Source organism: Podarcis melisellensis (assembly GCF_964234715.1).
Source record: "Podarcis melisellensis genome assembly, chromosome: 1".
In the NCBI taxonomy this organism is placed as follows: Eukaryota; Metazoa; Chordata; class Lepidosauria; order Squamata; family Lacertidae; genus Podarcis; species Podarcis melisellensis.
Genome location: NC_138528.1, coordinates 30,344,109 through 30,369,535, shown reverse-complemented (window position 1 = coordinate 30,369,535; position 25,427 = coordinate 30,344,109). Strand labels below are relative to the sequence as shown.

The window sequence follows — 25,427 nt, the reverse complement described above, 5'->3', positions numbered from 1 at the left end:
TGTTTCTTTTTTATTACCCAAGTTGGCTAATATTTCTTTTTTAGTATGTGGTTGGTGCAATTTTGATGACAGAAGTGATGGCACACTTGCTTGAGTGCTCGAAATAAAGGTAGATGCTGCTCAGTGACTTGAACCTCTGAGATGAGTTGTGACCAAGTCAGAAGTCCTTTTTGAAAGTGCCATGTCATTGGCTGCTTGGTCGCAAGATGTGCTCGCATTTCCGGCTGGGCTTTCTTCTGTAGGAGTTATATCTGCCTTTCTTTCTTACTCTGCAGAATTTTTTAGCTGATGGCCATGCTCCCTGTGGTATTCTACTTTCCCCCTGAATAGCTCCATGTTTATGCATTTCTGCATGTGGCTATTTCAGATGTTCGGTCCATAAAGGCTTACTACAAACTCTGCCAAAGCTGTTTTTATTTTCTTTTTTTAAATGAAGTTCAAAATGCTTTTCTAAATGGAGTCTTTTGTGCTATATTAGAAAGCAATATACATTATTTGTGTGTAGTGAGGTTGAGTCAGTCTATTTGTGTTTTGTGCAAACCAGCAGGAAAGGAGGGTGGAGGATTGTGGTACTTGGACGGTGTTTGTCCATCAGTGGTTTTGCTGTACCACTGCTCATATACTTCCTCCACGAAGGCAGTTCTTACATGGGAAAGGATCATGTGCCCACTTCCATGTTTATTAGAGGAAATGCATCCACTTAAACACACATGTATTTTTGGTTGGGGTTGCCCTCTATCTATGCCGTGGTCCAAGGGACATGGGTGGCGCTGTGGGTTAAACCACAGAGCTTAGGACTTGCCGATCAGAAGGTCGGCGGTTTAAATCCCCGTGACGGGGTGAGCTCCTGTTGCTCGGTTCCTGCACCTGCCAACCTAGCAATTTGAAAGCACGTCAAAGTACAAGTAGATAAATAGGTCCTGCTCCAGAGGGAAGGTAAACGGTGTTTCAGTGCACTGCTCTGCTTCACCAGAAGCGGCTTAGTCATGCTGGCCACATGACCCGGAAGCTGTACACCGGCTCCCTCGGCCAATAAAGCGAGATGAGCGCGGCAACCCCAGAGTCGGTCATGACTGGACCTAATGGTTAGGGGTCCCTTTACCTTTACCTTATGCTGTGGTCCATGAAAATCACTCCCAATATCCCAACTCCAATGCCTATAATTAAATAAAGGGGGGATCACAGATATCTTACACTGGGTGTCTGGGGAAATAAAACAAATGAAATTATAAGATGTATTTGTGTTTGAGTGGAGAAAATAGGGCAAAGTGCAGTGGGGTGTCAAGTAAGGCTATATGCAGCACTTGAAAAGAGAGGTGATGTCTCTTGCCTTTGCATTCATTTCCTTCCAAAAATCCTGAAAGGCCTGGCAGAGCTCATTAATTCTTTTTCTCACTGACAGACATTTCAGGCTCATTTTAATTGTGGACAAAAAGTTTTCTGGAAAATCCTTCTAGGAGGTGCAATCATAAGGATTGCCAGGATGTGTGAGTCTTTGGCTGCTTTGAGATGTAATGCTCAAACCTTTTCATTTTGCTTTTGTCTGTAATCAAAAAAGAAGTGAAAAAGCAAGATTGACTTTAATGTATTTTTAGGGGGCTTCTTTCTGCTTTTTTACTCTTCGTTTAACAGTGTTCACAAAACACTGGGTAGTAGACAACTGAGTTTTACTTAGAATAGACTGTTGAAATTAATGGACCTAAGTTAACCTTATTAATTAATTTAAATGGATGCGCTCTGAGTACAGGGACGCGGGTGGCGCTGTGGTCTAAACCACTGAGCCTAGGGCTTGCCGATTGGAAGGTTGGTGGTTCGAATCCCCGTGACGGGGTGAGCTCCTGTTGCTCGGTCCCAGCTACTGCCAACCTAGCAGTTTGAAAGCACGTCAAAGCGCAAGTAGATAAATAGGTACCGCTCCGGTGAGGAAGGTAAATGTCGTTTCCATGCGTTGCTCTGGTTTCACCAGAAGTGGCTTAGTCATGCTGGCTACATGACCCGGAAGAACTGTGGACAAACGTCGGCTCCCTCAGCCAGTAAAGCGAGATGAGCGCTACAACCCCAGAGTCGTTTGTGACTGGACTTAACTGTCCTATGCTTTTACCTTTTACTCTGAGTAAAGCTATGCTGAACACCACCCGAAGTATCCAAAATAAAAGTTGCCCTTAGAGCCTGTTGTGGTTTTCCTGCCAATGGAAGGAACTATATTGGCAACTGTCTCTGAACCACATGCAAAGTGCAGGATTGCCCGTCATGATAGTGAAGAAATTTGACCAAATTTCTTTTATCCTAACCACCAGCTGAACATGTAAAAACAGAAGAAATGACAAGAGGAATATTTAAATTTTAGGTTTGCTCTGATCTACTATTGCATGCTGGACTGTGGGAAGAAGTAGCTGGCATCAGTTTTAGGATTTGCTATAGTTGTAGATCAGGGATGGGGGACCTCCAAGTATTCCATGGACTCCAACTCACAGCCAGTGTGGCCAGTGCCCTTATTTCCTTTTCAAGTAAAGGCTCAGATCTGATGCTTTCCTCACAGCTATACAGAAATCAAGCTGGTTGTCTTCTTTTGGGGACCTTGGGAATTAGTGGGGCCTAATTTATGAGAAAGGACTTGAACAGAGTGACCTGAATAGAAGCAGCAACTTTGAGTTGTGGTCTAAAACATGGCACAATAGTTTATGATGCCACTGAGTCATCAAAAAGTCTACTCTATCCTTGGGCAGGGCACTTAGCTTTGAGTTTGTTTGTTTCCAGTCCACAAAGTGGATGCACTTACATATTTGTAGGGCCCTTTTCCAGGATGAACGTGATAAGCAGTTTGAAGTGCTTCTCACACTGAAAGTGCTAGTGGCAAAATTCTTGGAAATCTCTTTTTAATTGTCCCACGCACTGAAGTGGGATATGTTGTGCATTACATTATAGCAGGGACTGCAATCTGTTCCCAGTATAAAAAACTGGCAGTGATCTAACCATTTTCATTGGAGGGAAGGGCCAAAGTTGTGGAGCTTTTTTTAGGGGCCAACATTACGTTCGGTGATCACTTTCTTTCATCCCGTGATCTACCTGATAGACATCACTGCATTATAGCTTTCAGTTGTGGCTCTGTCATTCATATAAATGATCTGAGTTTCAGGAATCTCTGCCCACATTTGTCTCACTATGATAATAGCTCCAAAGCAGCCCAGGTGTGGAATGATAAGAGGGACTTTCAGGGTGATGCCTGGCAAATGAAGATCTCCAGCAAACATTGTGGGAGTTAATGATTTGTAAGTTTAGATGGTATTATTGGTTTCACAATTGAAAACAAGTGAATATATTGAAAGGTCAAACATGACACAGTCCATAATTTGAATTTCTCCACCATAACATGAGGAGCTATTTAGTTTTCAGAATTTATTTTGTAACACATTTGTCATATATGTTTGTAATAACAATTATATATTTCAGTTTTCCTAAGTTCTGCTCCTGTTTCACAGTTATTGTGAAATAGCTGGTAATACCAACAAAACAGAAGCGATGTATTCTGGTTCTGTGTTTAAACAGCAGTCCGTAGAGTTGGTTGTGACAGAGCAGGGCACATTAACCTAAATATGCAAGTCAAGTCTTCCATGTAGAAAAGCAAAGCTTTGATTCCACCTTCATACAAGATAAGCGAGACACAGCCATGCAGCCTGCATAGCAGTCACAAATGCTGAAAGTCTGGCCTGAGAGCCCACCATCGTCTGTAAAAGAGAGAATAAGTTTTTCCAGTTCACTTAGTCTATTTAGAGTAGACTTCTTGTGAAGGAATGCCCAGTTAGACAAAAAGGTGGGACCTGCCACAAAATACTACATTGTCTTTTCATCTCACACTAGGAATGTTTATAAGAAGAGAAGAGTCTGCTAAATTAGGTCAGCGGCCCATTTAGGCCACAATCCTGTTCTCTTAGCGGTAAATCAAATGTTTAGGGGAAATGCAAAGGCAGCACCTTGAATGCAAGAGCATTCAGCTGCGATTCCCAGCAACTGTTCAGCCAACCTGCTACAACCTCCCCCAGCAGACCAGCCATCCCAACACCAAATTTCCAGTTTCTGTTTCCCAACATGAGTATGCTTAGTCCTTATTGGACAGGCTCCCCCTCACACCTAAGTTGGCCAGTACCTCTCTTTGGTTTCTCAGCACCCCTGTTTTAGTTCAGTTTCTGTTGGCACTCAACACCTGAGTTTGCTCTTAAAGGGAGTGATGTACTGTATTAACTAAGCCCATTCTCTCTCTATCTCAGCTAGGAGAACTGACATGCTGGGATGTCACAGCATGTACAATATTAGGTTCAGGGTTGATATGAAGTACCCATCCTTATCGACTCGTATGAATATCTTTAAAAAGGATACCTAGTTTTGGATTTCCTCTTTGAAAAGGCTTTGCATTTTAAAATTTAGGAAACAATTTAACTATGTTGTGTATTTAGGGTGGCAATGTAATTATACATAGGGCTGAGACACAAAGTGCTAGCACACCTTAACACAAGGCTGAGTGCAAGAACATTGCATGCTAGTTCAATGAGCCCTGGTTGAAAGTCCTTTGCTGTTTAAAATTGTGAGAGTTCCCAGGAGGCAGCCTAAAAAACTTCCCGACAGTGGGGAGCTCATCTGGGCTTAAATCTCACAACCTTTAGAAAACAATTTGATACATTTTTATTCTTTCAAGCCTTCAGTAAGAATATGTAACTTTTGCTTAAGATGTCAAAAGGTTTTTGCTTATGTATCTTACTCATGTTGATGTTCTATAATTTCATCATTGTTATGGGTGTTATGGTCCTCTGTACACTGTTTGGGGTTTTGTTCAGCTGAATAGGTATATTCACACACAAATTGGTATTAACTGATGTCAATTTGAGAGTAAACATAAGAGGAACCCTCCTGGATTTAGCCAAAGGCTTGTCTAGTCCAGCATCCTGTTTTCATAGTGGCTAACCAAATGACTATGTAAAGTCTGTTAGGATATGAGCGCAATAGCATTCTTCCTACTTGTGATTCCTAACAATTTATAGTCAAAGGCACACTCCTAAGGACTGTATTATACTAGTGCCTGGCTTCATATGAATGTTGGGTGGGCTTAATACTGGTCTTAAGAATGTCTAGCCAAGTGTATCCAAATGCTTGGATATTTGTGCATACTTTGCCAGCTTAAACTGTGGAATTTGGCTTTAGCTGGTGAAGCTAGCATAAGCAGAATTGATAGCTGTAGAGTTCTGAGCCTTTATAGGATTTGTTAATCATAAAATGGTAGAATTGGAAGGACAAGGCTCCTCTAGTCCCTTGCATAATGTTGCTCCTGTCAGGATAAGTGGCGGTCCTGCAGTGATCACTTCTTATGGCTTTTGGTAAAATGAAGATGAAGTAGATTTAAAACAACCTCCTCTGTAGACCGCAGATAAGTTTACTGGACTAGACAAGTGTGAGAGATGACAAACACCATCTGATGATGTTTTCTGTGTTTAGCTTGGCATTGCAGTGGGTTTCCTCCTGCCTCCAGTTCTGGTTCCTGATGTGGAAGAGGAGGAGAAGCTGGCCTATCATATTAGCATCATGTTTTTTATGACTGCAGCTGTGGCAACAGCACTCTTCATCTTAGTAGCTGTTGGTAAGTAGATTTAAGTGGGATACAGTTTAAGGCTGATTTATAAATCACGTTTGGACACTGTGTGAACTCCAGAAATCGTGAACTTCTCTTTTTGACACCTGCTTCCTGTAAATATGTACTGTCTGGAAATAGTAAATACATATGACAAACCTCTAGGTGAGAATGATGACTAAAGTTTGCACCAGATAGGTTTATTATTTTCTGAAATCGGCTTCTCATCAGCTAATCACCAGGGCTTGCAAAGTGCCATACAAAGTGCAAGTGGCGGTGATCAGTTGATTGCTGAAGCTTCCATGGCTTCATCGCCATCTGATCACTCATAAGGGCCAAAGGAGATCATGTGACATCAGGAGATTGACAGGCTGAGGCCCCACCCATTTGTCAAAATCAGCCCACGGGATGAGGGAAACAAGTTCCCAGCCCCTGCTCTGCAAGGTTCTTTGCCAATGCCCCTATGTTTGTTCTGCAGAGTCGGGCACAGCATCCAATCCATTCCTAACTTCTGGTTCTGTGCTCTTTCCATAGTGTTCAAGGAAAAGCCTGCACATCCTCCGAGCCGGGCCCAAGCCTTGATCCACACAGCATCACCTGAGGAATATTCCTATCTGCAATCTATTGTCCGTCTGTTTCGCAATGTCAACTTTGTGCTTCTAATAGTCAGTTATGGTAAGGTTCCTTTCCTGCTGATAAGAAGCAGCCAACATGGCAGTTTCTCTGTCATTCATTCGTTTTCCTTAATTCTTAGGCTGCCTTTGTACCATACAGTACTCAAGGCAGCAAGCTTAAGTATAATATAAAACAGCAACTCCTTTTGTAATAAGCCATGCTTAAAAACAACAACACAGAAAACATTCCAAATTGAGTTAAAGATAAAATAAAATTAAAATTAATTCTGCTTTTAGAAAGACACATACCAAAACATCCAATTTCCTTTAAGACAGTCTGCAACTAATATTTGTGTGAGGAAAGAGCACAGTCAGAACCACATCCCATGATCAGTTGTGATTTGTGTTCCCCTTTCTGTTAGCCCCACCTATGTAAAAGGTTGTAACTTTTTATTAAGAAGAAAGCTTCCTTGTACTTAGTCCTGACAGAAGACTCTTGCTGCTGTCAGCACCATCATCAAAATGTTTAGAGGCACTCCTCTGATTTCTTCATGGGTCAGTATTGAAGACACAATGAACATTTCTCTTCCACCCCACTTTATTCCACTGCTTTAAATGCTAAACTCCATAAGACAGTTTGCTAACTTTGATAAATAACAACAACTCTGAGCACATGCAATTTCATATTTTTAACTCAATCAGTCAGTTGAATATGAAGGTTGAAACTGGAAACTCTATTTGCTAACACAGTACAGAGGGATAGCTTTAACACAAGTATTTTTCTTCCTCATTTTGCAAACACGCACACCAAAAAACCTTTAACAAAACAGCAACTCAGAGAAAATAAAAAGGAAGAGAAAGTTTTTGAACGGAATATGAAGAAACCTCCTTTGAGGAAGCATCTATAAACAGGGAGGAGTTCTGTGGAAATGTGTGGGGATGGTTCAGCTGAGGAGTCCTGTCAGCAGAAGCCCTAAGCAAAGACTTTCACTTGCACAGTAGGCCTGTCCCACCCTCCTCCTGCACACACACACACACACACCCCATAGCTGCCAACTTACAGGTTTGAAAATAAGGGACCAGCAGCCAAAATAAGGGACCTGCAGCCTCACCTGTTCCAGGCACTCCAGTCTTCCTGTCCTCCTGCAGTCTGGTCAAACTCATGCTGGTAGCTTCGAGAACACTGTCCAACCAACTTTGTAACCAGAGCTTCAACTGAATAGAATCTGAATCACATGCACCATAAGGCCTATGCAGCCTCAACTTAAAATGGCTCCCCGGCCTGGCTTTGCACTGCAAAGTTTGCAGCAGCACATGCAACAAAATGGCGTCCAGCATTCAACCCCCCCCCCAGCTTGCATTAACTAGCCACACACAAGGCATGCAAGCTCCACCCCCCAGTCGTTCTTAGACTTCTTATTGGGTGAGCAACACAGCCAAGCAACACAGTTGGAGCCTCCCTCCTCCCTGGCAGGGAGGGAGGGAGAGGAGCTGCTTCCTTTGAAATTTAAGGGGCATCATTTAAGGGACATTTAAGGGACATCCATCAATAAGGGACAGCAGCGCGACATGGCGCTGGAATAAGGGACTGTCCCTTCAAATAAGGGACACTTGACAGCTATGACACACACCCTGCCCCAAAATTGACTCAGGAGTTGGGTGGGGGTGCAGGGGGGGGCGGCCGCACCGGGCGCAACATCTGGGGGTTAGGGTTAGGGGGTGCAAATCCACGGGTTAGGGGGCACAAATTACTTGCCTTGCCCCGGGTGCTGACAACCCACGCTACGCCACTGGGTGGGAGTACCCCTGGGGACAGCATGTGGCAGGAGAAGAGGGGGAATTATTCTGTCCGACAAGCTGAAATGCTTGCCCATAATTCCTCCCAATGAAATGCTTGCCTCATAATTCCTCCCAATGTCATCTGCTCAACAGAAGTCTCAGTTATGGGCCCTAGCACAGCGAGAGTGACTTGATGGTTGTGTTCAGTTCTCTCTCCACAGTAACAGAAAAGATTGATATGTCTCCTGTTCTCTATAGGTTCTCTCTAGCTCTAGACAACAACCACCTTATTTGTTTATTTGAGAGATCAGGGTATGCAGTGTTGTAAAGACAGACCTCTCATTGCTCTGAGAGCTCTGGCTCCAGTTCTGCTATGTAGCCAAAGGAGTGATTGGGTGGTTTGGCTTCCTGGCTGAAAGAGATGGAGCAATTTTGGGGGTGTCTTTTTTCCTTCCTCCTGTGCGCAGTGCAGAAGATGTCTTGAGTGGGAATACAGTTTGCAGAGTGTTCCTGCTTCTCCTTAATCCCTCCAGAACCAGTACTGTACTGCAGAGTCTTTTTGCATTCAGGCATCTCTGCTGCTCTGAGCATCACAATTAGTTGCTAGAGACAGTCCTACTATTGTTCCGCATTTGAATTCTTTTGAGGAAATAGAGACGCACGACTTTCAGACAGAAAGTCTTCTCTCTCCTTTTTGTCCCTGTCATTCAGTGGAACGGAATTCAGAAGAAAGAGGCAGGGATCAGTTACGGATTAAAGTAATTCCAAAAAAAAGGATGGAAATGGATCTTCCTGAGAGCATTTCTCACATTTAGGCCATTTAGTTATTATTAGTATTTAATTTGTTGGTTGCTTTATCTTGCCCAGGGCAGCCCAAAGCAATGTGTAGCCAGTTATTATGTACTAGTTACAGGTAGCTAGCAGTGTTGGTCTGCCATAGTCAAAACAAAACAAAATAAATATAAAAAATATAAAAATTCTTTCCAGTAGCACCTTAGAGACCAATTATAAGTTAGTTATTGGTATGAGCTTTCGTGTGCATGGTTTCTGAAGAAGTGTCCATGCACACGAAAGCTCATACCGATAACTAAATTGGTCTCTAAGGTGCTACTGGAAAGATTTTATTTATTTATTTTATTTTATTTTGTTTCAGTTATTATGTGTTATGATTCATGTATTCAATTTATATCCTGCCCTTCCTCCCAGAGTATCCCAGGGTTTTTCCAGTCTATAGTTTTGAAAACTATTCCTTTTAACCTCTTTCCCAGCCTCCTTTCACAGATAAGCCGGTTGAAAACATCCAAAACAACCAAATATTTCGTATATCTTGGACTATATAGAGGCAGGGTGTCACTTATCTCCCTCCCTCCAGATAATCATTCCACAGCTGCACTGCTGTGGCTACATTGGACTTAAATGTTGCTAGGTGTGTGTGTGGGGGGGGAATTGTGGGGGGTGAATCTTGCTTTGGATTAAACTGTGACAGGGAGCAGGTAAGTGTAGCAGTAGCATGCCTGGAACAGGGATAGCCAACTCTCAGTTCGGGGGTTTCATCTGGCCTCCACAAGCAATTTTTTCCACCCTTTCCCAAGAGTCTGCCAATGGTTCAAACTCTAATAAGGTTCAAACAAACAAACAAAAAGCACTAGGGGAGAAAGGGAGATGACAAAACTTTCTCTAATGAGCAGTTAGCCAGGCATTCATTTTCTCATACAAATTAATAGGACATTCCTTTTGGCTTCCAAATTTATCATGAAGCTTTTCAGTGAAGTCACGCATTGGTTTGTGTGTGTGTGTGTGGTTGTTTCTTTTACAGCAATGACAGCTGTAACAAGTAGGGCTCTGCATGCTTCTCTATAAGGTCACACTAAAATCTTGTGATGCTGTGGTCTTGTGACAAGAGAAAGGATGTGGTTTTATTTGTACAAATGACATGAAATGAATTCCAGAGTCCTTGCAAGTTCCTGACTTCTACAAGTTCCCCCACCCTCCACCCCGCCAAGACTGTGTTATTGGCCTTAAGCATATCCTTCAATGCATCCCATTACTCTGTCAAAACAGTGTAGCACAAAGGGCAAGGTGTGCTGCTGCCTATGTTCAGGGTCAGATGGTCCCCTGGAATGTGTGCTGTCAGCATCTTGCCTGCCTTATCACTTCCTCGGTGGTTGGCTTGCTGATTGTTTGAAGAGTGTGCCAGAGTGATTGCAATCGACCTTCCTCCTGAAGAAGACAGGAGTATTCAAAGTTCACTGTCATGTCTCTTGACTGGGAGTTCTTGACTTCCTTCTATGTGGTTTATTGCCCTTTTGTAAATAGCAGGCTTTCCATTCTGCGTCCTGTATGGCCATGTTAAATATTCTGCAGTGTATATTTTGCCACAGCATGCTGGCAGAATTTGGATTCATTGTAAGTGTGGTCAAACTAGCAGTCCATCCTACTGAGATGATGATGGTGTTGATGATGATGATTGATATTACCGACCACACTGAGCAGAAGGGCAGTGAACTGTCACTGATCTCTTGGACCTGATCGTACAAATCAGGTCCTAACTTTAAAGAAAAGGATCGATAGCGATGAAAGGTTTAGAAATCACTGCTGTGTCTGCGGCAATTAATTCTACTGTGGGCAGAGGCCAGTGATGAACCTGTGCACTTTGTGCATTTCGTTATTGTTCTGACAAGTCCCCTTTAGGAATCCAAACTGCTGCATTGTGCTTTGGGGATGTTGAAACAGCTCATTTGTCTCCTTCCCGTTAAACACGGAAACTGAAACGCAGCGAAAGGCTCCGCTAGAGACATTGATGGAGCTGTGAAGAAATACCACACTATTTTAGAAGTATGAATGGTGACAGCGGCAGCGGCTGGGCTTGTGGGGAGAGCTGGGCTGCAATAAAAATGTACATCAAAGGCTGTGCCCAGTTATTCAGACGGTCTCCTCTAGAAAATTGTGAAAGAGGAGTTGCAGACTGCATCCCTGTGTACTGCATCCCTCTCACCTGTGCTCTGGGTTTTTCATTATCTCTACCCTCCCTCCGGCTCCTACCTGGCTAATGAGACAACAGCTTTGATGTGACTGAATGATGCTTGTTCCAAAGTAATGTCCTCTTCTAGTCATTGTCCCGTCTGTGCGCCTGCATTTCAGTACTGTATTTCTTAAATTCCCCCCGTCCCAATAAATAAACTCAAGTGTACAATTGCAGGAAGAGGAAAGGGTGTTGTGTGTGTTCAGGAAATACCTGAAGATTAGTATCAAGATTGCGAAGACAACAAAGCTGGTCTATGTGTGTTCATCTAGACTTTAACAAGGGTTCAAACCCCGATTTAGCTTTGACCTCACTGGATTTTGTGGTTGAGACCTGGCAGTGCTGCTGTGTGTCTCATAATCCAGGGCACGCTATGAATTTGCTGTCTTGTTATCTACCTTCCAGGCTTAAACACAGGCTGCTTCTATGCTCTCTCGACCCTACTCACCCGCATGGTGATCAGCCACTATAAGGTAAGTGACGTTCTGTTCAGCTGTCATGGCTTCCCCTTCAGGACACTGGCCCTTGCTGCATAATAGATGCCTGTGATCCTCTGTTCTAGGGGAGCCTTAGAATGAAGAACGAAGGCAAGAGCCTGAGAACATGAGGCTGAAAATCATTTCTGAGCCTCTTAATTCCATGTATGTGAGCGCTCAGTCGTTTTCTGATGCTCAAGGGAACAAAAAAGAGAGGCATTCGAAAAATCAAGGCAGATTTCACGCATACATATTCCAAGCAGAATGTCATTTTAAGCCTTGTGCATGGGAAAAACACTCCTGATTTTGTGTACACGTGTGGATCAGGAATATAATACCACCTCCCAACAGTGTCTTCAAAGCCTAGTAGTGTTGATAATGCCTCCAGATTCTCCCTAGTCCATGCCCACTTTTGCTGCTGGCCTCTTTAATCACAGGCATGCTGCCCTTGGGAAATTGTGCATGTGAGTATGTGGTCCTCAAGCTGGAGCAGGTTCTCATTCCATTGCCTGAAGGAAGATTCTCACCTAGTGAGCCTCACTGCTGGAGTGGCACTGCTTGAGCAGGGTCTCTCTGGTCCCAGCCTACCCCCTGGATCCTGCGTACCACATCGGTTTTCAGTGCTCTTGGTTCCACCCCGAGGTCTCCTGTTGTCCCTCCAGCTGTTTGCGTGCTTGAAAGCAAACTGCTCTGTGCATTTGTGTGTTGCTGATGCAGGATGAGCAGCTGAACGCTGGTCGAATTGGCCTCACCATTGTCGTGGCTGGCATGGTTGGAGCTTTGATCACTGGCCTCTGGTTGGACAGAACCAAAACATACAAGTAAGTCCTTTATACCACCCCTATTCAGTGGGTAAGTATAGGGGGGAACTCTGCAGGAGCTGCTTCCTGCTTTGGAAGAGCTTTGGAGCTATTTGGCTGAAATCCTTGGCACATGCGCCTGTGACGTCCACTGTTTACGGTGTGGGGCTTTGCTTGTCCTAGCTAAATGAACTGTGCATTGGAGAAACTAACAGAAAGTATAGCATTTTGTTTATTTTTTAAAAGGTTGGTAGGAGGAAGATGCAGGGATCACAGTTTGGAGTAAAGGCTTGCCAAGAGGTCCAAGAGCATTTTTATATATTGTAGAAGTAAAGGTAAAGTGACCCCTGACCATTAGGTCCAGTCGTGGCCAACTCTGGGGTTGTGGCGCTCATCTCGCTTTACTGGCCGAGGTAGCCGATGTACAGCTTCTGGGTCATGTGGCCAGCATGACTAAGCCGCTTCTGGCAAACCAGAGCAGCACACAGAAACGCCGTTTACCTTCCCGCTGGAGTGGTACCTATTTATCTACTTGCACTTTGACGTGCTTTTGAACTGCTAGGTTGGCAGGAGCAGGGACCGAGCAACGGGAGCTCACCCCATCGCAGGGATTCGAACCACCAACCTTCTGATCGGCAAGTCCTAGGCTCTGTGGTTTAACCCACAGCACCACCCACACCCCTCATATTGTAGAAAGGCTGGTTTAAATGTGTAGCATCCCTAAGATATTGCTTTGATTTACTTCCTAAGATATGTCTGTAACTTTTTGAATGTGTTTCTAGGGAAAGAGAGGTGGGTAGCTAGAGTAAAGGGGAATTGAGATGCACCACAATATTCCTCTTAGGTCCAGATTAGATGCTCTCTTGGCAGATGTGTGCTGACACAAGGAACAATTGCTGGGCAGGAGGTAGGGATGCTTAACTCCCCACCCCCCACCCCCGGCCACTGATTCTCCCCTGCAAATGTATTTAGTTATATAAAAATATGTTTCCTGCTTTTCTGGTGCCTTCACACCACTCACGGCAGCTCACAGCAATTAAAGCCAACCACTAATATAATAAAAACTGAAGCGATACAAGTTTTTATCTGATAAAACAAATGCCTTACCTCAGCAGGAAGATTTTCTGTGATAAGGCAATGAAAGTGAGTGAGTGCGCCCACAAACAAAGTATTGTGAGGAAAACTAAGAGCAAAGACAGATCTCAAAGCACTCTTCAGGATGCAGGAGAGGTTAATACAGTGGTACCTCGGGTTAAGTACTTAATTCATTCCGGAGGTCCGTTCTTAACCTGAAACTGTTCTTAACCTGAAGCACCACTTTAGCTAATGGGGCCTCCTGCTGCTGCCGCGCCGCCGGAGCATGATTTCTGTTCTCATCCTGAAGCAAAGTTCTTAACCCGAGGTACTATTTCTGGGTTAGCGGAGTCTGTAACATGAAGCGTCTGTAACCCAAGGTACCACTGTAATGGACTGGAATTGAAAAGTTGAGTGGTGAAGAGCTAGGAAGTAGGAATTTTGCAGAAGGTTGTCAGGGTGTTTTCTGTTTTGCAAAGCTAGAGCTATTGAAAGTTTGGTACCTAGGGACAAAAACTTTTAATTTTCTGCCACTGTGGTGTGTTCAAACAGTCCTTAAATATCTGGGTTTCATAAATATGCTTAAGTATTTCTAAAGGTATTTTTTAAAAAATTACCCAATGTGCGGCACAGAGCTGTCACTGTCCATCTAGCTGCACATACTATAATTCAGTGACCCTGTGTAAGGATACTTCCTATATCCTCACAAGTGTTGTGACACTGGTGGTGTGACTCAATCCAGGCCTGCTCCAGGCGTGTGGCCTTGTTGATTTATACTTCCCAGAAGGCAGCTGTGCCACTGCATGGAAATCTCCGTCAAAGGGCTTTCTGTCTTAAACAGCAGCCCCTAACGGCCAGTTTTTAGCACTGCTTAACATCATGCTTTCTCTATAGAGGCTCTATATGTAGTTAAGCTGGGATAATAATAATAATAATAATAATAATAATAATAATAATAATAATAATAATAATAATTTATTATTTATACCCCGCCCATCTGGCTGGGCCTCCCCAGCCACTCTGGGCGGCTTCCATAAAAACCAAAAATACAGTAAAATCACACGTTAAAAACTTCCCTGAACAGGGCTGCCTTAAGATGTCTTCTGAATGTCAGGTAGTTGTTTATTGCTTTGACATCTGCTGGAAGGGCGTTCCACAGGCTGGGCGCCACTACCGAGAAGGCCCTCTGCCTGGTTCCTTGTAGCTTTGCTTCTCGCAATGAGGGAACCGCCAGAAGGCCCTCGGCGCTGGACCTCAGCGTCCGGGCAGAATGATGGGGGTGGAGACGCTCCTTCAGGTATACTGGACCGAGGCCGTTTAGGGCTTTAAAGGTCAGCACCAACACTTTGAATTGTGCTCGGAAACATACTGGGAGCCAATGTAGGTCTTTCAAGACCGGTGTTATATGGTCTCGGCGGCCGCTCCCAGTCACCAGTCTAGCTGCCGCATTCTGGATTAGTTGTAGTTTCCGAGTCACCTTCAAAGGTAGCCCCACGTAGAGTGCATTGCAGTAGTCCAAGCGGGAGATAACCAGAGCATGCACCACTCTGGCGAGACAGTCCGCAGGCAGATAGGGTCTCAGCCTACGTACCAGATGGAGCTGGTAAACAGCTGCCCTGGACACAGATTTGACCTGTGCCTCCATGGACAGCTGTGAGTCCAAAATGACTCCCAGGCTGCGCACCTGGTCCTTCAGGGGCACAGTTACCCCATTCAGGACCAGGGAATCCTCCACACCTGCCCGCCTCCTGTCCCCCAGAAACAGAAAGAGGATGACAGAAAGAACAAGTGAAGAAGATAAGTGTGTGGAGGAGGAAGGAAGCATTATTATTTTGGCAAGTAATAGACTTTCAGGGGAAGGATAAACCCTTCTCCCCTGCAGATACCTCCCTCGCCCTCACTTTAGCGCAGTGAGGTGAACAATTGGTTTATGCTTCCCTCAGTATCAATCAATCAATTTATTGTATGTAGCCAAAGGCCTTCACAATGAACAACAAAGGGATTCCTCTAAAATCGCACAACATTACCAGTAACATCTACAGCATAAAAGTCTGCAGCATGAAAATCAACAGCATAAAGTATGATGCATTAACATAACTGGACTGGAGCTTCTTAGCTGCCAAAGCAAAGATGTGAAATTTGTAAATATTTATCGGCTAAGGGTTCAACTATCACTTCCGGGGGGGGGGGTCAGCCTGCTTCCCACAGTAATATGTAGGACTACCCTGAAACAGAGGTGAGCAAAATGAATTCTTTTGGGTGGATTTGCTGCTAGGGAGTGATGTGTTTCTGCTCATCTGATTTAACAAGGATCCTGCAAAGCCTCTTGCCGTTTTTACCACTTATGGATAAGAATTAATCCATGCACACACAAGCACAAATGCTATAAATCCCCTAAAGTACAGGAAGAGGTTTTTAAAATTATTATTATCATTTGAGAAGGAAGCTTTTGAGAAGTTGCAGGACCAATTAGATCATGCTGGTAAGGGTTTCTGTGACACTCTCTAGTGGGGCGTTATTTTTTCCTTTTCTCTTAGCTTGACAGGGCCAATGTAAGGCAACTGTTGCTGATATATATAACTGGGAAAGGTACCCATCCCTCCTGCCAAGCCATTCTCTGGAATGCAGGGTCCTTCCAGAGAGTGCTTTTTCAGAGTGAAGCAAGATGGATACCATTTTACTGTATCCTGGTTATCCCTGATATAACAGCTTGGCAGCTTCTTGTCGTTCTGTGCATGTTTGCTCTGAAAATAGCAGGCTGGCCTCCCATTAAGCCTTAAGGATAGATCTCTGAGCCAACGCAGAACTGTAATCACTGAACTTATATATACCTCCTACCACTGTAAACAGTAACTCTGTACTTTAGCAACCCTGCTGAGTTATTGCTCTTCCACAGTTGACTAGAAGTAGAATGCAAATCGTGACTGCCCTTAATCTCACTCCCTTTAATAGCAAACTCAGAGTGCTAACTAGGTTTGGATGACTCAGTCTCAGCCTCTCTTGTCCTTTTCCCATATTAAAGTAAATCCCTCCCTGTTCCCTAGCAGATTTTTTAAAGGTGAAATCCAAGGAGATCCTAAAAATCTGTGTGTAAAATGTCTCTCACCATCCCTGCTCCACCCAAGGAATATCTAGCAAGCGTACTGAAGCCCTGCTCTCACTCCTGTTCTTACTTGAATACTGTAAAGTAGCTTGGATCAGCTTCAAAGCTCTGCCATTCCTGATAAATATGCTTCAAAAATGATGCAGGAAGTGATTGTATGTTGTTTCCTGTCTAGTAGCATGTACAAAAGGCCATGGTACAGACAATAAGATGGCTGTACAATTGCACGGTGTCCATCATCATGAACAAGATATTTACCCAGAAGGAAGTCCCATTCAGTTCAGTGGACTTACTTCTAAGGAAGTTTATTTAGGATTAGAGCTTTCAGTTACTAAAGGTCCCCCAGGTCTTGCTAGTTCAAAAAATGACCAATTAAAGGGCCAGTAGTTGGGAGAAGCAGGGAGACCTTTCTTGGTTGATTGAAGGCTTCAGTCCTCACAGGTTACGTGGGCAAGTGTCCCAAAGCAAGAGGCCATTACTAACCCCCCTTCTCTCTGGCAAACGTATAGCCAGCAGCCCGGGGCTGTGCTGCCCACCTCTGTCCAACTGAGATGTTGTCACATACAATGAGGGAGAGGGTGAGGAGCGTGAATCAGACTTCCCAAATGCACCACCAGGAATACTAGATTGGCTCCGCCAGTGCACTTGCACCATGCCAACCTTGCTGCCACTGTACTCCTCCCCATCTCAGGATAATGCAGCAACACACCAGCCAGAGGTCAGGGGAGGGGTACAGCCCCGCCATGCTGTTCGCTGCTGGGAACAGAAAGCTTGTTACCTTTTAAAGGTAAAGGTAAAGGGACCCCTGACCATTAGGTCCAGTCGTGACCAACTCTGGGGTTGCGGCACTCATCTCGCCGTTTACCTTCCCACCGGAGCGGTACCTATTTATCTACTTGCACTTTGATGTGCTTTTGAACTGCTAGGTTGGCAGGACAGGAACCACGGGAGCTCATTCCGTCGCGGGGATGCGAACCGCGACCTTCCGATCGGCAAGTCCTAGGCTCTGTGGTTTAACCCACAGTGCCACCCCAGTCCTTTTTATTCAACTGCAGTATCTCACAATACCACATGTGAGCGTTTGTCTGGACTCTGCCAAGCTATAGGTCAGAAGCTGGTGACCTTAGGGACCTCAGCCAGTTCATGTTGAGAGCAGCTACAGAAGCCTCTTCCAAGCAGTAGAGGATGCTCCTTGACCTTTAGAAAAATCTTCCAGGTCAGGCTTTCTCACTGGTCTCTGAGCAATGGGAAGTCTTACTCTTTTACACAAGAGGTAGAGCAGGACTTGACAACTTTTGAATTAGAGATGTATGAAATGGGGAGTAGGACATATTGGCAGGGCCCTACTTCTGGCAGAGGAGGAGGACAAGGAGGGCAAGAGCAGTGATGGTGGCGGCAGCAGTGCTCCTCCTATGAGAACTAGCAGCCACCATTTTGTTGTCCCTACAGTGACATAACACTGCAGTGGGGGGTTTTCAGGAAATTCAGGGAAGCTGGTGCAGGCTCATGCATGAGGCTCTTTTCCCTGTCTCTCTGACTGAGGTAGATAGCTTAACAATGCAGTAAGACGCAGTGCAAAGTTCAGGGGACTATTGCAGGACCCACATTCTACCTCTGCTCTTGCATAAAACTAGCTGCCATCTCCTTCAGAGCGGCTGTAGATTAATTTCCTAGGCAAATGCAGCAGGGAGTGATTTCCATGTGCTTTTTATATCCTCAAGTTGTCCTTTGATTTCCCTGCTTTCCTGACTGCGCTCTCTACTTTAATCCCTGCATACTAGTGAAAGCTTCTCAAGAAATAAGCCGAGTGTCAGCTTCACTAACTGGCCTTGTTAATTTCTCCAGTTTCCTATACCTGTTGGTTCTTACCAGCATCTGTGTAGGATACCCTGTGTTTAATTTAATTACAGAAATTAAAAAGTGACATTCTAGATATACCACTATGAGGCCCACAGTCTCTTTGTAGGGCCAGCTCAATACATTTTGCTGCCTGAGGTGAAGGAGAGAATGGCGTATCTCCTCCATTCCATGTACAGACACAAAATGTTCTGGTGCTTGAATTTTACTTCAGCCCTGGTAAGGAGACACCTCCTCCACTGAAACTGAGGGCAGCAAGGTAGCCTAGGAGGTGTGAGGCAGGTTGTGCACACCACATAGATCTGTGTTCCAACAACTTGGTGCTATTACCTGACACCTGAGGTGGCCACTTCACACTGCCTAATTAGGTGGGACTGGCCTGCCACTTTCTAGAGCTAAGAACTTAAGAAGAGCCTGTGGGATCAGGCTATTTGCCCATCGAGTCCCATAGTTTAACTACACGTTGCGTGAATTAAGTACAGTCGTACCTTGGTTGTTGAACGGAATCAGTTCGACTTCCAAAGCGTTCGACTTCCAAATCACGGCTTCTGATTGGCTGCAGGAAGTTCCTGCAGCCAATCAGAAGCTGCGGAAGCCCCATTGGATGTTCGGCTTCCAAAAGAATGTTCAAAAACCGGAACAGTCACTTCTGGGTTTTGATTGTTCAGGAGCCAAAATGTCGAAGTTCCAGGGTGTTCGACAACCAAGGTATGACTGTATTTTATTTTAGCCATCCTGGATCTTTCAACCCTAAGCTTCCTTGGTTGTCCACGAGTTCTAGGTCTGATTGCATGACCTCCTTTGGTCTATTGCTGTTAGGAGACATTTGCTGGCCTGGCTGTAGATTGAGGAGCCCCTGCAACTTTCTTGCATGCAAAGATGAATATTGTCAGGCTGTCGGATTAGTTTTTTTATTGGGGTCCCCCCCCCACAATAGAACTTAATTTTAGTTAAAATGTAATGAAATCCCAATTTAAAAACATTGAATACAGTGTAAGAGCAGTAGCTTAATTCTGATTGTGGTTTTGTTTGTTACAGGCAGACAACTCTGTTGGTTTACATCATGTCATTTGTGGGCATGGTGGTTTTCACGTTTACTCTGGACCTAGGCCATATCTGGGTGGTCTTTGTGACAGCAGGTGTGCTGGGGTAAGTTTGCTTCTCCTCTCACACCCAGGGTGAATTTTCTCTTCTTCGAAGGAGTTTCACTCTGAAGGCATTTGGCGGCTGCCTCTGACATGGAGATGAAGATGCTTCATCTATCTCTCTCCAGTGGAGTGAAAAGTTAGAAAGTACCACAAACGATGGATACCCAGGCAAAGTGAGAACTCTGGGATATGCATAGCAGCCATCATATCCTTTCATTTCTCCGCTGACCATGAACATCTTGCATTGCAGAGCATGGTCAAACGAAATGCTATGGGCAACAGCTGCTGGTGGGGTGGGGTGCTGTTGTTGACTTGGCTCCCCAATGTGGAGGTTGCTGACAGTAAAGAGGCGAGGCATCTGGGAGGTTGGTGCAGTGCAGGTGCTGCCGCACGGCCAATCAGACACTTCTGCTGCTGTGTTTGCACTGCACTGACTTCCCTGCAGCCTCACTCCCTCCCCTCTTGGTTACCAGCAGTAACTAACAGGAAGCAAGGTAAGCTATGCCATCCTGCTCTGCGCCACCAGCTGTTCCTGGCCATGGGGAAGCAAATAGGGTTATGCCTTTGAGACTGAAGTGGGGCTTGGAGAAGCACCCTCACTTTGAAACTGTATGGCCCAAACGTTGCAGCTGCTGATGCTTTCCTCCCCGCCAATCTTTCCTGGCAGTTTCTTCATGACTGGGTACCTACCACTGGGCTTTGAATTTGCGGCAGAACTGACATACCCAGAATCGGAAGGGACATCGTCAGGCCTCCTTAATGTAGCTGCACAGGTGAGTGCGTGCTCCGAAAATATAGCAGGTAAACAGACTCACTTCTTAGCTTGGCATTGCTGTTGCACAGGAATTCTGTTGATGAATCCAGCTCTTCAAGGTGGTATCATAGAATTGTAGAGTTGGAAGGGACCCTGAACACTTTCCAGTGCAGGAATCTCAACACATGGTCTCCCATCCAGTTTGAAACCATACTGGACCCTGCTTAGCTTTGCCAGTGTGCTAGGTGGAGCAGTGTGGCCGGACTATGCTGCAGTAGCTTTCTTCAGTTTCTTTGTAACTCTTGTTTGATCTTGTTTCAGATATTTGGAATAATTTTCACCATTAGCCAAGCACAGATCTTTGAACATTTTGGAACTCAAGCAGGAAACCTCTTCCTCTGCAGCTTCCTGTTTGTCGGCACTGTTATAACTGGTAACTACACTATCCAATCATTGTCAAACCTTTTTCAGCTCCTGCTTCCTACAACTCTTGTATTGCTACCCCAGCTTAAAGTACTGAGGTTTAGGGTAGGACTGTAATGTTGAATCATTTTGATTGGTTATTTTTAACCTAGGGATGGCAAATCTGTCAAATTTGGTTCTTCCAGTTATTTTCTCTTTCAGTCTTAAACTCAGTACTCCACATTTCTGTAGCATTTCATCATCATCATCATCATCATCATCATTATTATTATTTTAATCCTCATGATAATTCATAAGCGTCTTAAAAAATAGAGGATGGTTTCTTATCCAAAAGGCTGAGATGCCTTTGAGTGAAAATTTCTCCTAACAAACACATTTTTTTTTGTATGCAGCTTTGACTCACATACACAATTTTGCAAGTAAAATAGCTGTGTTTCAGTTTGCATGTACGTTCAGGAAGTGAGCATTAGGTACCTTTCTCATTAAAATGCAAAGAAAATCCTCTTTCTGCAATAGCCCTATTTATGCCAACCCAGTTGTTTTGTGTCCTTCCATGCTGCTGTTTTAATAATTGAATTAATATCCTGTTGTATTTTTGTGTTATTGTGCTTTTAATCTGGAAGCTGCCTTGGGGACCTGTTTGGGTGGCTAAGAAGTGGAGTAGATTTAAGAAGTGGAATAGATGTTCTAAGATTTAAAAATAATTTATTTTCCACCATGGAGAGGACAGACCCTGTTCCCTACTTCAGTTGTGCTTTCTGAATCGTAAGCCATGTTCTTCATATCGCCCTGCCTTGAGCTCCATTGCTCTGTGAAGAGCTGCTTATGGTCAACACACAGTGACTTCCTGGCTCTGTTTTCTCTTCCTCCAATGCCCCAGCTTTCATCAAAGCAGATCTCCGGAGACAGCAGGCCAACCTGCGCGATGAACAGACTGTGAGTAAATCATATATTTATGCTGGTAGCTTATGGCCAACCGTCCCCACCTGTGAGTCTCCTTTGCTATTATCATGATGAATAACTGTGCCAGCTTGAGGGAGTATTGTTGCTGCCTCAGCTGTGTCAGGTTTGGGTTGTTAACGGTTGAATGCTGTTGGATTCTCCTCCAGGAGAAAGTGTGGCATGTGCCTGGGACCAGCTGCGAGTACTGAGAGAGACAGGCTGGCAATCTCTCTGTTTGAGGGCATACATCTGGTGCACTAGCCAGACCAGTGTTAGGCTCTTTGTAACCTTAAGTAAATGCAAATACAGCTGCTTAAAGAAAGGTGAAAGATCATGGGTAATATCCATGGGTGGTGTCCTACTCGCACAATGGACTTCACTTGTGCACTCTCCTACCTGCCCACTATGTGCCCCAAAATGTGCCATGGAGGGTTCCCCAAATCCAATGAGTGTTGGCAGACCCTCCAGAGCAGATTGGGAGGGATGATGGAGGCTCCAGCAGGGAGCTGCTCTGGCTTATCTTAAATTCATTTAGGACTAGGGAACCAGATGTTGCTGGACTGCAACTCTCAGCATCCCTGATAATTGTTTCTGAGAACATAGTAAGAGCCCTGCAGGGACTAGATGGGCTTATGCAATCCATGGGACAGTGCAACAAGATAGAGGGTGCATGTGATGGTGCTCACAGTGTAAAGGTGTCACTGGGCACACTGTCCGATGGGTGGGTGATCCTGCCTTTCAGCTGAGGAATGGGCTACTGATCCTTTCCATCTCTAAGATACTGTGCCGGTAAGTTGACCCTTGGGCACAGGAACCAGATGGGCATTTCTGCTTTCCATAAGCTTTTCCTCCAAAGTTCTCCTTGCTACTTTTGTTGTCTATATTCTGACTATTTGATTTTTGTATCTGGCATATATCTTTGGCAAAGTTTTGTAGCAGACGCACAGTAGTACAGGTGACTCTCAACTTACCCTGGGGTTACATTCTGGGCATAGTGAGTAAAGCCAAGAACACACATGGTCAAAATACATTGGGTTCAAAGGCGGGTGGGATTGCCAAAGTTTTTCCCCTCCTTTCTGCCCTCTTTTTATTTATTTTTTTGCCAGGTGTGTAAAATACAAGTTAAATGCACAGGAGTTGCAAGTTACCTGTACTCAATACTTCAAAACAGACATATTTAGTACAACCTGGGTCATCATTATGTTTTAAATCTTCATCAGAAGACAGTTCTTGAAAAAGCAAACAAAACTAACAAATTTCAAATAACTCCCTAATGTTTAAGCTCCCCGCACTCAATACAGTGACAGTTATGTGATTCTTCTGTGTAAGCCAAATATTGAAATATTTAGTTTATGCAGTGAACTGTTTTTCTGACAGGGTACCTGTGCTCTAGACAGCTGCGTAGCAGGCAAGAATTCAGCAACTGAACCTTTTCCTGGGATACAGGATAGGAACGACTTGCTTGTTACGCAGTTGTTAAAAGGGACAGAATCTCTACCGGGGGGGGGGGGAGGCAATTCTAACTCTGAATCAGGTCATGCTGAATTCGGTAAATGAAGTAAATCTTGGAGTAAAATTGGGTAAATATTCTGTAATATATAGTGAAGATTCTGGTCTTGGATTCTGAATTGTGGAGTTACAAATAGGACTAAGCCAAAAGAGAGGAGTTTTCTTTAATTCACATTGTTATCCTGATTTTTGTTTTTCTTTGGGGGTGGGGAGGGTATCTCAAAATGTGTCATCGCTGTCTTACCAGGAGAAGGAGTGACTGCAACAGTAGTGGGGGGAAATTTACTTTCCAAATATTGCTGAATACAGCTCCCATCAGCCCCAGCAAACATGTCCAATGACCAGTGATGATGGGAATGATAGTTCAGCAACATCTGGAGGGCCAAAGGTTCCCCACCCCTGTGCTATAGCATGCGTTGCTTGGCAGCAGCTCAGGCAACAATGGTATCAATGCTTCTCTCTCTGTGTCACCCGTTCAGCCTATTGATGTGTTCCTTTGCCCAGGGTAATGTGGAAAGGTAATGTGATGTGGAAAGCATTGTTTTCACTTTGAATTCATTTATTCTTTCATTTATTCTTTCTTTCCAAAGGGAGTCGAGGGTGGCTCACAATAAAAAAATGACCTACAAACAATGTAAAACACTAACACCTATTTCAGAATTGGCTTTGTTTACTTTCCAGTGATGTTCTGATAGTACCAAATTTGATTAATGACACAGCATTGTAGCACCATCATGTTTGCTGCATGATCCCTGATTGCTAGGGATAACGTTGTAAAAGAGGAGGAAAAACATGGTGCTGAAGGAACGACAGAGAGGTGGAGCACAGTGGTTTTGAGAAGAATCACAAGTAAAAGTGAGAAATATGCAACTGGTCTTTATTTTATTTTAAGGGGGGGGGGGACACATTGCTCCACATTAATTTTCAGACCCCAAAATGCTAATGTGAACATTTGGAGCCTCCTTACTTAAAGTGAAACAAATTGGCAGAAGAGAAGTAAGCTAAAATAAATGAATTTATTTAACATTGAGACTACATAATTCTTCAGGGATTAGGTTAATCAGATCTCCTGTGCCTTGGAATGAGTACAGGGCTTATAAAGCTGAACATTCTGTGGAATTTTTAGTGATCAAAAGTCTCACTCGCTTTCAGTTCTGCGGAGTTTCACCAGCTTATTCCATCATGATTCCCTGTCTGTCTGTCTGTCTGTCTGTGCCTCCTGTTTTTGTTTTAATTCTGCCCCTCTTTGGGATTGTGACATATGGCTGTTGTTACAGAGACTCCAGGGCAGTAACTGTCAGATAATGAATTATGGACATTGTACCTTAATCCCATCATTTCCCATCCCTGATCAGTAATTCTCAGACTAAGGTAGGAGAATCATACTAACCTGCTTATACAACTCTTTCTGTGAGATGGCACTGGCACCAAACCAATGGCATGTTGCAGGGCCAAAATGTGTAGAGAAAGGGCTTGGTGTGGGGAAAAGCACACTCACTGGATCCAGCATGCTGGATTCGGCTTATGATGCAAATTTGATCACCCACCAAGCAATTGTCAAAGGGAATGTTAAGTCCTCCAGTTAGAACCGCCACTGGATTGGTGCCTTTTTGTGTAAAAGAACTATTGCAATTCTCAAAGCACTTTGCTTTGCAATGTTAATTCTACGCTTTCTCCTGTCGCCGCTAAGTACATGCTTGAATATGCTTCATCTGACTATCTATTTTTCCTTAAACCTTACCTTCCCCTTGTTGAAAATGTGTGCTCACATATTTATTGCTCACCATTCTCAAGTTTGTTGGTGAAGAGGCAATCACTGGATGCAGTAATGAATTTCTTAATGCTGGGCTGAATTCTGAAGCAGTCAAAACAAGAACGGGTAGAAACATGGTGGGGAGGGGGCTGGGTGCAAGAAAGTGCTAGATTATTTTAAAAAATCTATCCATGGCATTTGTGGGGGTTATATATATGTGCAAGCTCATTGTAGAGTAAGTAGCGAGCAATTGATATGTGAACATTGATGCATCTTTCAAGGTGCCATTCATGTGCAAAGGACACCCTGAGATGAAAACATGCTGCACTACCACGGCATTTAGCGTTGCTGCTTGCAAAATGTAACATGCTTACATACCGGCTGCCTTAAGCCATTATTGTGCCTGATCCATTACTTGCAGGATGAAATGATGTTTTGATTGTTTCAAAGACTCTGAAATCCTTCAGGTATATTGCTGACTCAATACACAGGCACCATACCTGACATTAGTAATGGTAAATCAGGACAAACAAGATGCAAGATTGGAAATGTATGA

At 44.2% G+C, this 25,427-nt stretch overlaps 1 protein-coding gene across 3 annotated transcripts in view; it reads left to right on the top strand.

The window, feature by feature from the left end:
- FLVCR2 (FLVCR choline and putative heme transporter 2) overlaps positions 1–25,427 on the top strand; it is a 48,970-nt gene that overhangs the window by 12,382 nt on the left and 11,161 nt on the right. For 2 of the 3 annotated variants that reach the window (XM_081912726.1, XM_081912725.1), the window contains exons 2-9: positions 5,485–5,626; positions 6,152–6,292; positions 11,438–11,505; positions 12,226–12,329; positions 19,381–19,491; positions 20,158–20,263; positions 20,566–20,677; positions 21,548–21,603. In XM_081912726.1, the coding sequence (XP_081768852.1) occupies positions 5,485–5,626; positions 6,152–6,292; positions 11,438–11,505; positions 12,226–12,329; positions 19,381–19,491; positions 20,158–20,263; positions 20,566–20,677; positions 21,548–21,603 (840 nt within the window). Of the gene's footprint in view, positions 1–5,484; positions 5,627–6,151; positions 6,293–11,437; positions 11,506–12,225; positions 12,330–19,380; positions 19,492–20,157; positions 20,264–20,565; positions 20,678–21,547; positions 21,604–24,395; positions 24,490–25,427 lie in introns of all 3 variants that reach the window. The other variant, XM_081912724.1, reaches the window with a different exon arrangement.